This window comes from Podarcis filfolensis (genome assembly GCF_964270895.1).
Source record: "Podarcis filfolensis genome assembly, chromosome: 8".
In the NCBI taxonomy this organism is placed as follows: Eukaryota; Metazoa; Chordata; class Lepidosauria; order Squamata; family Lacertidae; genus Podarcis; species Podarcis filfolensis.
The window spans coordinates 12,272,239-12,283,518 of record NC_139611.1 but is presented as its reverse complement, the minus strand read 5'-3'; the positions used below and the strand labels follow the sequence as shown (position 1 = coordinate 12,283,518).

Genomic DNA, 11,280 nt, shown 5'->3' with positions numbered 1-11,280 from the left:
TTAATAAAAAAAAGCATGATCTGCTTTTCGCCCCTGGGGAATTCGGCTCCAGGGACCACGCATTCACTCCATAAGACGCACAGACATTTCCCCTTACTTTTTAGGAAGAAAAAGGTGTGTCTTATGGAGCGAAAAATACAGTATGTGGCCCTTCACAGACTCTTCTGTCTATAAACCTCACCAGAATCCAAACCAGAAAGGTTTGGGGTTTTATTTTGCATGTAGAACGTCTCAGGTTCAGTTCCTGGCATCGCCATCTGAAACCCTGGAGAGCTGTTGCCAGTCAGTTGCAATGCGAACCTCATGCATAGGTGCTGGATGTGGCCCTCTGCGCTTCTCCATTTGGCCCTCAGGGCCTTCCCAAGCCACATACTCCACCCTCCCAGGCCATGCCCCTTTCCAGCCCTGCTTTGCACCCTCCTTGAGTGTTTATGCCTGGCTGAAAAGCATGTCCTTGAACTCTGACCATGCCTCTCACTTCCCTGGAGGATAAGAGAAGTGTGTGTCAAAACTAAGCTACTTAGGTAAAAGGATCCCTGACTGTTAGGTCCAGTTGTGACCGACTCTGGGGTTGCGGCGCTCATCTCGCTTTACTGGCCGAGGGAGCCGGCGTACAGCTTCCGGGTCATGTGGCCAGCATGACTAAGCCGCTTCTGGTGAACCAGAGCAGCGCATGGAAACGCCGTTTACCTTCCCGCCGGAGCAGTACCTATTTATCTACTTGCACTTTGACATGCTTTCGAACTGCTAGGTTGGCAGGAGCTGGGACCGAGCAACAGGAGCTCACCCCGTCGCAAGTCTGATCGGCAAGCCCTAGGCTCTGTGGTTTAACCCACAGTGCCACTTGCATCCCTTTAAGCTACTCTATAGAGGCCAAATTTGCATTTGTTGCTTCGTCTACTGTTGGCTATGGCCAGAGCCGTCTTTAGCAGATGTGGCACCGGGGTGCAAATATCCCCCCAGTGCGGAATTTTGGGGGGGGCGAAGCTGCGCACTGCCAGCCATGCGGGTGCGCAACTCTCCCCCATGCCACTGCGGGAGAGCAATCCCCGCGGAGGCTTGGGAAGGAAGCTGCCTGCCTGCCAGCCATATAGTTGGTGGGGCACAGCTTCCACCCTAAGCCTCTGCAGGGATCGCTCTCCTCCCACCAGCCATATGGGGCGCAGCTGGCGGGCATTCAGGTAAAGGGGAGGCCGCCGGCAGAGCCGCGTAGCTCCCCTACTCGCTAGGGCGCCCCTGAGAGGCCACGCACCACTAAACCCTATGGGAAAGACAGCTCTGGCTGTGGCTCTGCCCATCGCTGGCATGTGGTCTTCAGAAACTTAAGCCAGCTTTCTGAATCGCTCCTCGTTTTATGATTCTTCGTCCTAGGGAATCAGGTGCTTAACTGATGGTTAGCCCTGTCCCCCCCCCTTTTTTTTTGACGGAGTAACAGGTCTTTCCTCCTTTGAAGCCGGCAAAGCTCTGTGAAAATGGACCCCCTATTGTTCTTAAGATAAACCCATCCTCGCCCACCGGCTGCCAGTCTTCCCTGCCTCTTCAGAAGCTAAAGCTCTCTGCCGTCTTCCTATTATTATTATTTTTAGTAAGCTTTGCATTGTGACATATTCCGATTCTTTTTTCTCCATGCATGTGGGAGGGAGGGATGGACTGGCCTGTCAATCCCAATTTTCTCTGTTTCTCATTTCCAGGGCCTTATATTCAGCTCCCCGCATCTGTACAGCAATCCTCATTTTTTAAAAAATTAAAAAGGAAAAACCTCATGAAAATTTGTCAGCACGAGTGCAATTTCCCCCCGATGCGATTTTGCTTAATCTACAGCAGCGGTTGCCAAACTTTTCCAGGTCTGTCTGACCCCTCAGTTCCATAAACTTATCCCCAGTCCTCTCTGCCCTACCCTATAAAAAGCATTGTTTATAATAGTGGTTGACTAAGGAAGATAAAAGGGATGCGGGTGGCGCTGTGGGTAAAACCTCAGTGCCTAGGACTTGCCGATCGTATGGTCGGCGGTTCGAATCCCCGCGGCGGGGAGAGCTCCCGTCGTCGGGTCCCAGCTTCTGCCCACCTAGCAGTTCGAAAGCACACTTAAGTGCAAGTAGATAAATAGGTACCGCTTTATAGCGGGAAGGTAAATGGCGTTTTCGTGCGCTGCGCTGGTGCTGGTGCTGGCTCGCCAGCTGCAGCTTTGTCACGCTGGCCACGTGACCCGGAACTGTCTTCGGACGGCGCCGGCTCACGGCATCTAGAGCGAGATGAGCACGCAACCCTAGAGTCGGACACGACTGGCCCGTACGGGCAGGGGTACCTTTACCTTTAAGGAAGATAATGGCACCATAAAATTCAAAACAGTGACAATTAATTGCACATTTATTCAAAATCCAATAAAAATTATTTAGTTTAATTCATCATTCAATAGAATGAGTGAACTTCATCCAGGGATACCAGCTTTTCAAAGTCTGGTGGTCATTCACACCTCCAGTACCCCCCCCCCACCATCTCCTTGCCTCTTAGCACCCCCCCCATGTAATTCCCCCACCCAGGAGACAGTATTGCCTACGTTGGGAACTATTGATCTACACCTTTTTGCTATGTGATTCCCCTTAATACAGTGCTTTGTGTGTGCGTTGTTTTCAGTTAAATATGCATTTTTATGCACGCTTTAGCCCAACACCTGTGGTTTTTGTACAAATTACTTGAGGGGAGAACTGCATTGCAAAAAAATCAGAGAAGTGTGAATTTCAAAGGGTGGTTGTGTTTCATTTTGCATTCTTTCGGAATGTGCAGATTTGGTAGGTTCCCCTCCAAACTTAATCAATCCCTCCCTTCCCCAAATCCTTCTCCTGTTTTGGCCCATGCAAATTGCCAAAGAACAAATCTTCTGCCTTTGAAATCTTGCTCGTCCCGTTCTGGGAACACGGTTCTGGACTCAGCTACATTGGCAAAGAAAAGGCGCTTTATATGTGTTGTATATGCATATAACACCAGATGGCGGTGTGGGGTTCTGCTTTTGCCAACGCGATTTTTTGCACAAAGTTTACAACGCATTTAACTGAAACGCTTCTTTGGTGTGTCTAGACCCAGTCTCTGTTTCTGTAAAAGCCCATGTTGCTCCTTCTACGTCGGGGAGAAGAAAAAAGAGAAGTGGGGGAGTTCAGATTTTGTTCTATACAACCCGCCCCTGCCGAAGGCACAGCAAGATGGGCTACTGCAATGCACTCAGCATGGGGCTGCCCTTGGAGAACAGGGAAATTGGTTCAGAAAACAGAGGGCAGATTATTGGCCGGGGTCCCATTTAGAACTCACAAAACCTTGGCTTTAAAATAGCTGCACCGGAGGCTGGTTTGTTTCTGATGATGAGCATCTTGACGTATTGTGCGCCATGGACCAGATTTGTGACCTGCTGCTTCAAATGTATCATCTAAACAAAAGCACCCCCAAATCAAAATACGGTAGGCTCAAGGCCACATAGTACAAGCACGCCATGCATTGGAGGAGAGACAAGGCCATATGAATCAGACCACTGCTTCATCTAGTCCAGCCTCCTGGAGGAAACTAAATTTGCTGGAGAAATTGTGTCCAAGCAGTGACTGGGAAGTTGGGTGTGTGTGGACACAGAATGTTTAACAACACATGCCTTGTGGAAGTGGAATGAGAGGCCAGTCTAAGGCAGGTGTGAGGAACGTGTTCAGATGCTGTTGGGCTTTAGGCACCTCCAGTTTTACATGCATCTAGGGAAATTTCAGCCGGCGCAATTGAAGTGGATTGAAGTACTTTCTCATTCTGGTGCAAGAAACCCATCTTTTATAAAATGAGCTGTCTGCTGAAAGGAAAGTGACCGAGAAATGCATTGGAAAGTGTGGGACGAGCGAAGGATTAATAGGAAGGCTTATAGCCTCCCCACAAGCAAAGGGAAACAAATGCATTCTAATCTCTGCATAAGCTTTGGTGTAAGCAAATTAGGATGATTTGAATAAGCAGCTGACCTGGAGGAGCCTGACAACACCTGTCTTTGTCCCTGGGGCAGATGGGAGTTGTAGTCCAATATTTGGGGAGGGCGCAAGTAGAGGAAGCTGGGGATATTATTAGGTGGGCTGTGATAGCTAATGGGAATGCATTGCCCGTCGCTGATAAGCAAGCAGGGAGTCCCCTACGCTACTGAGCCTTCACTCAGTGGCAGGGCAGTTTATATAAGGCCTCTGGCCAATCAGAAGTTCTCACGACTCAGCCAATCAGGTTTCTGGAAATGGTGACAAAGAGTTAGCTACAAATCCTGAACAGTAGGCAGTTGAGGACCACTGAATGCAGCTGATTTAAGTGCACCAGATTACGCTGTTAAGTGTAATGGATTCAGCAGAGAAAAGGTGTCTTTGAACCTTGATGTAAGGTTGCCAACTGACCAGAAATAAATGCTGCCCTGGAGTGCTCTTGCGCCTTTAACAGCAGCCTAGCCTGCAGGAATCAGGTGGTAATGTTCATTGCAGTGTGGAAATTAAGCAATTGTGGGTTAGGTTGAGGATCATGCTGCAGTTAGAGGCATGAGAGCAGTGATAAGCTGTTCCAACAAATCTTGTATGCTCTGCCTCTTCTCCCTTCAACAATGTCTGTGTCACAGCCAGAGATCAACACAGATAAAGTGCTTTCCTTCCATACAGAATGGGCCAGTTTGGTTTCTACTTACTAGTCACTGGGGAGTAACAGCATATTTTGTTGGTGATGGCAGGTACTTTGTCAGATTTGGAGCAGGGAGAAAGAAACAAAAGGACAGAGAGACAAACTCGCAAGACAAATTGTCTATTTATACATATGAAAACCTATTAAATATATACACTATTTTGTAAAAATGAAAACACAGTACATTTTGATAATACTGAGTGTTTCAACTGCCCTTATTTGCAGAGATACCAGAGTTGTGTTTGTGCTGTATTTGCCATCACAGATCTTTTGGTCATCAGCATCTTTGCAGAAATAACAGGCACACAGGAACAAGCCCTTTTGCATTAAATGATGCCCATAAAGATCCACCCTTACTTTGCGTTAAATGATACCAGGAGGACTCAGACTTTTCTGGCTACTTAATCCGTGGATGGGGAACTCCAGCTCCCTTCATCATCCCTGACCACTGGGGCTTGGTGGCTGCTGGAGCTGTATGGTTCCCCCTCCCTGCTATAGTCAACCTCTGTCATATAGAAAGGTAGAGGAATCTCAATTTCATCTTGCTGGAAAAGACACTCTTTAAAAACAAACGCCCGACTGCAGGGACAATCAGGGGAATTAAACAGCAGGTAATCTGCATTCAGGGGATCCTAAGAGAAGCCCATCCAAGCCAGGGGTGGCTAACCCATGACCCTCCAGCTTTTGTTGGGCCCTGTCTCCCATCATCTGCAGTCAACATAGCCAATGGTCAGGGGGTGGTGTGAATTTGTGGTCCAGCAATATCCAGAAGACCACAGATGCGCCTCCAACCCTGATCTAGGCCCATCTAGTCCAGCATCCTGTGGTCACAGTGGCCCGTCAGATGCCTCTGGAGAAGCAGAACGTGAAAGCAACAGCCTTTGCTATCGGCCTTTCAGCGTTCACAGGTAGACCGCATGTGCGCATGGAGGTTCTACTTAGTTGACATGCTTAACAGCCACTGACCACGCTCTACGGAGAGGTCCGACCCCGCTTTCTTCAAGCCAGAAGCTCGGTTGCCTTGCAGCAAAACAGAGCCAGACATTCTCTGGCAACAACAAATCATTCAGCGAGGCAGGCGGTCTTTGGGTGAAACCACCCAAAACTCAATAGGGAGCTGTGTTTGTGTCTCTCTGTAGGCTCCCGCTGTGGGGCATGCGGGGCTGTGCCTCAACGGGAACAGGCATGAGGGGTTGTGTTAGCAAACTCTCCACCCTCCTCACCCTCTGGTCCAGCGACAGGACGGGCCTCTGCCTGATCTGTACGATGACCCAAAGAAGGAAGGCCTCTGTCGGTCCTTCTCCCAGCAGATGCCCTGGCACAAGGTCCCCGAGTGAGAAACCTCAACCGCTACGACATTCCCCAAACGCACGGGATCTGTAGATGGGGCCCACGCAATGCTCCCGACCCGCGAATAAGGAAACCACAGCATGGCGGTCTTCTCAAGCAACCGGCGCCGCCTGTCTCTCCTTCCACCTCCAGGGAGACCGCAAGAGATCTGGGCAGCTCCAGCTGGGGTTGCAGCAAAGCAGCACCGACATGATGAGCCCCAGGACCACCACAGAGCACAGCACCCACTTCAACATCCCCGTGTACATGAAGGGGAGGACGAGGACGATAAGGACAGCCACCAGCAGCAGGAGCAGCACCAGCCTCTTGGCCGCTGCCCGGCTTGGTCCCCTGATGGCATCATTCTCAGAGGCGGGGTTGCCCGCAGCCAGGCCAGTGCCAGGAGGGTCTGGTGGACAGGGGACCTCGGCGTCCAGGCCGGGGCTGCCCAGCCGGCCCACCACGTCCTCCTTGTCGTGAAGGCTGCAGATCAGGCCTCCGAAAACGACGGTGGCCTTCCGGCAGAGCGGGCAGCTGACGACCCAGGTGTGGTCTTCGTTCCGCAGGATGAGCTTCAAACAGACGGCACAGAAGACGTGCTGGCAGGCCAGGACTTTGGGCAGGCGGCAGGCGCTGTACCGGTTGAAGCAGATGAGGCAGTCCATCTCGGCCAGCGAGACTTTGGAGGGGCGCGGGTGGCACAGGTCAGCCACCGGCGGCACAGAAGTCTCCGTCAAAGCGGGTGGCTCCAAGGGTGCTGAGGGAACCGGTTCTGGAGTGCCTAACTGGGCAGCATCTGGATCGGGGCCTTCCGCGGCAGGGGAACAGCAACCCTTGCCCTCTTCTGTAGGATCGGCCTCATCTAATGGACAAGCATCCTCTTGGTGTATTGGGCCTTTGGACGTCTCCGGCACGTCCATTTCCGCAGCGTCGCCTTCTGCCATCCCCAGCTGCCCTGTCTCCCTGCCTGGAGAGACAGTTTCGCTCTCAGTATGTAAGTGATCCCTGGAGCCTTCCATAGGAGACAATGGCGGCCGCAGCGACAGCACAGCAGCCCCCTTCAGACTGCATGTGTGCATTTGGAAGCTCCTTTTATAAAGGCGCTTTGTCCGGCCAACACAGAGCGAAGGCTTTGTTTGCTCTCCGAACATCCCGCTTGCTCCGGGAAAGGCAGTGACGTCGTGGTGGTTGTCATTTAAAAAAAGCAAAAAACCCAAGGCAGGGATAGGCGTTAATCAGTAACTCCAACGGTCACAGGGTTTTATGATGCCCGATAACATAAGCTGGGGAATTCTTGCCCTAAAGAGCAAAAGTTTTTTGTTTGTTTTTTAAACGGAGATCCAAAACATAAGGAGGATGCTTGAGGGTTGTTTTTTTCAGAGAAGGTGTAGCCAGCATTCAGAATCACACAAGTACAGAGTTGAAAGGTAGCGGGTGGAACTGTGGTCTAAAACACTGAGCCTCTTGGGCTTGCCGATCGGAAGGATGGCAGTTTGAATCCCTGTGATGGGGTGAGCTCCCGTTGCTCTGTCCCTGCTCCTGCCAACCTAGCAGTTCGAAAGCACGCCTGTGCAAGTAGATTAATAGGTACTGCTGCGGTGGGAAGGTAAACGGCGTTTCCATGCACTCTGGTTTCCATCATGGTGTTCTGTTGCGCCAAAAGCAGTTTAATCCTGCTGGCCACACGACCCAGAAAGCTGTATATGGACAAACGCTGGCTCCCTTGGCCTGAAAGCGAGATGAGCACCGCAACCCCAGAGTCGTCTTTGACTGGACTTAACCACTCAGTGGTCCTTTACCTTTACATTTACCTAGTCCAGCTCTAAGCTGCAGTGCAGTGATTACAGATAAAGACTCCCTGGCCGACGGGCATCCAAGCTCTGTTGAAAAGCACCCATTGAAGGGGGGTCCACCACCTTCTGAAGGAGTCTGTTCCACTGTCAAACAGCTTGTACTGCCAGAAATGTATTCCTAATGTTTAGTTGGAATCTCGTGTCATATGAATCAATTGGTTCAAGTCCTAGCCTCTGGAGCAGCAGAAAACAAGCTTGCTCCATCTTCCATGTGACGGCCCTTTAGATATGTGAAGAAGGCTATCATATCTCCTCTCAGTCTCCTCTTCTTTCTCCAGGCTAAACATACCCAGCTCCCTCAACTGTTCCTCATAAGGCTTAGTTTCCAGACCCTTGATTCTCTTGGTCGCATATTCCAGCTTGTCGATATTCTTCTTAAATTGTGGTACCTACAACTGGACACAGTATTCCAGGTGTGATCTGACAAAGGCAGAATACAGTGGTCCTCTTACTTCCCTAAATGTTGTTGTTGTTTAGTTGTTTAGTCATGTCCGACTCCTCGTGACCCCATGGACCAGAGCACGCCAGGCACTCCTGTCTTCCACTGCCTCCCACAGTTTGGTCAGACTCATGTTTGTAGCTTCGAGAACACTGTCCAACCACCTTGTCCTCTGTCGTCCCCTTCTCCTTGTGCCCTCCATCTTTCCCAACATCAGGGTCTTTTCCTGGGAGTCTTCTCTTCTCATGAGGTGGCCAAAGTATTGGAACCTCAGCTTCAGGATCTGATCTTCCAGTGAGCACTCAGGGCTGATTTCCTTAAGAATGGATAGGTTTGATCTTCTTGCAGTCCATGGGACTCTCAAGAGTCTCCTCCAGCACCATAATTCAAAAGCATCAATTCTTCGGCGATCAGCCTTCTTTATGGTCCAGCTCTCACTTCCATACATCACTACTGGGAAAACCATAGCCTTAACTATACGGACCTTTCCCTAAATGTATCCAGACGCTAAACCTCTGTTGATGCAGCCTAGGATTTCATCACCTTTTTGTTGTTGGTGCATCACACTGTTGACTCCTGTTAAGCTTCTGGTCTACCTAGAAAATAAAATAACTCCAGGCAAACAAGAAGCAATTTCAGAGACTCGTGTGTGTTTTGAGGGACCCATCACACACAAACACAAACAAGCAGAGCTGAAAATTCCACACAGACTCCAAATGTGACCTGAAATGACCAGCTCCCTCTGGATATTCCAAACATCTGCATATTTTAGTCGCGCATTTCAGCGTTTAGGGATGCTTTAAGGAAATCATCAAGTCTTGCCAATGACTTGAAGGCAATGTCTAAAAATAACCCAAAGTTTCACAGAAACACCTTTGTGTGGGCATGTTTTGTTTTCGATTAAAAGAAAAAGCCTTGCGGCGTTCTAAATTGGGGGTGGTTGGGAAAACAAAAATCAAAGATATGGGGGGGGAATACAGGGTGTGGAGAGGATTGTATTCAAATGCCAATACAGTGGTACCTCAGGTTACATACGCTGCAGGTTACATACACTTCAGGTTACAGACTCTGCTAACCCAGAAATAGTACCTCGGGTTAAGTACTTTACCTCAGGATGAGAACAGAAATTGCGCGGCGGCAGCGGGAGGCCCTATTAGCTAAAGTGGTGCTTCAGGTTAAGAACAGTTTCCGGTTAAGAACGGACCTCCGGAACGAATTAAGTACGTAACCAGAAGTACCACTGTAGAAGACAGCTTCGGTTTTCTTTGCAAACTACTTTAGGCTCAGAGAATCTGCGCGGGGAATTCCTGCAGTGGCAAGGAAAGAAACCCTGCCTAATAAAGCTTCTCCAACCCGGTGCCCTCTAGATTTTGGGGGCTGCAATTCCCATCATCACCCCTGAGCATCGGCCATGTTGACTGGGGTTGCTGGGAACAGGAGGCCAATGTCATCCCCAAAGCAGACCGTCGCTTGCCAGTACAGCCCCCATCTAACTCCATCATAACTCTGCCATCCTTCAATGCAGGGATCATAGAACGGAGAACCTCTAGATGTTGTGGGGCTCCCATCATCATCCCTAACCATTGGCCCTGCTGGCTGGGGTTGATGGGGGTCAGATTCTGATAACATCCAGGGAACACTAGGATAGGGAAGGCTGGCTTAAGGTATGAAAGAATCATAGAGTCTTAGAAAGGACCCCAAGAGTCATCTATTCCACCCCCCTGAAATGCAGGAATCTCAGCTAAAATATCATTGTCAAAGGACTCCCACAAAGAAAAGGCGGGTGCAAGGTTGATCAATTCATCTTCCGTTTCCAAATCTGGAGCAATGTCGCCTGCAAATTCACCCACAACGGGACCACGCGAGACCAAGACTCAAATCGTTGTGCATTTGTACATTGGTTTTCGAACAGAATTTGTTCCGGAAGTCCGTTTGACTTCCGAAATGTTCGGAAATGAAGGTGCGGCTTCTGATTGGCTGCAGGAGCCACACCAGACGTTCGGCTTCCGAGTCAAAGTTCGCAAACCCGGAACACCTACTTCCGGCTTTGCAACGTTCGAGTTCCGAGTTGTCCGTGAACCAAGCTGTTCGGAAACCAAGGTACGACTGTAGATCACTTCCTATGCTAAAAGCACCATAGTCATGCTTGCCAGTTCAGTAAGAGTGGCTGGCGGAAACCCAGCCAGATGGGTAGGGCATAAATAATAAAATTATTATTTATTATTACAAGCGCGCCCATCTTTTTCCATCTAGATGGCCAAAGTCTTTTCACAGGAATTGTGGAATTCCCACTCTTCCTCCACAGGAGTTGTGATGTCACTTCCTGGGTGGAATTCCGTTTCCTGTTCCGGATAGCGCATGGCCAGTTCCTTCCCCTCTACGTCGTCCTGGGTCTCGGAGCCGCCATCTTCCTCCTTGGCAAGGCACATCTTCCCGGAAGGCACTTCCGAAACGGACCCCACGATCACCGTGTCAGCTCTCATGATGTATATTTTTTCTAGGTGGGGGGAGAGAAGCAGGAAACAGTATTACTTCCCCCTCCCTCAGTCACACACAAAGCATAGCTTCAGGTGGGGAAAACAGTTGGGGGCTTAAAACGTTCCTCACTTCATTTTTTAAAAAATGTTCTTTTTGCAAAAAATGGATATGCAGTAGTACCTTGGTTGTCGAACTTTTTTTTAAAATAGTTGTTATTAAGAATTTCAACGTAACAAATTATCAAAACATATCACCTTCATTCCCCCCCATTTTCCCCTCCTCTCTAAGAAAAACCCTCCCTTCCCCCCCCAGACTTCCCTCAGCTCCTCTCTCTGATTTTTCAACACATGTTATTCTCTGCATATTGTAAAATTGTAAAGACCCTTAAATTATCTGTCTATTATGTTAACAATCAATAAGGTTGTGTATGTTTATTCAAAACCTGCCAAGGAATCCAATGCATTTTGGGGGTTTTTAAAGTAGTTTGTAAAAAGTTCCCATTCTTCTTTA

The 11,280-nt window shown here is 49.4% G+C and overlaps 2 protein-coding genes across 2 annotated transcripts in view; both read right to left on the bottom strand.

Moving 5' to 3' along the window:
* Nucleotides 1-3,543: 3,543 nt before the first annotated feature.
* On the bottom strand, nt 3,544-7,588 carry RNF186 (ring finger protein 186). Its single transcript, XM_083628904.1, has one exon. The coding sequence runs from the start codon at nt 7,149-7,151 to the stop codon at nt 6,114-6,116; it is 1,038 nt and encodes a 345-aa protein (XP_083485030.1). The 5' UTR covers nt 7,152-7,588; the 3' UTR covers nt 3,544-6,113.
* Nucleotides 7,589-10,300: 2,712 nt separating this feature from the next.
* Nucleotides 10,301-11,280, bottom strand: part of TNFRSF8 (TNF receptor superfamily member 8) — a 31,307-nt gene continuing 30,327 nt past the window's right edge. The window contains exon 10 of the mRNA XM_083628787.1: nt 10,301-10,789. Coding sequence (XP_083484913.1) covers nt 10,542-10,789 — 248 coding nt within the window. The 3' untranslated portion in view covers nt 10,301-10,541. The remainder of the gene's footprint in view (nt 10,790-11,280) is intronic.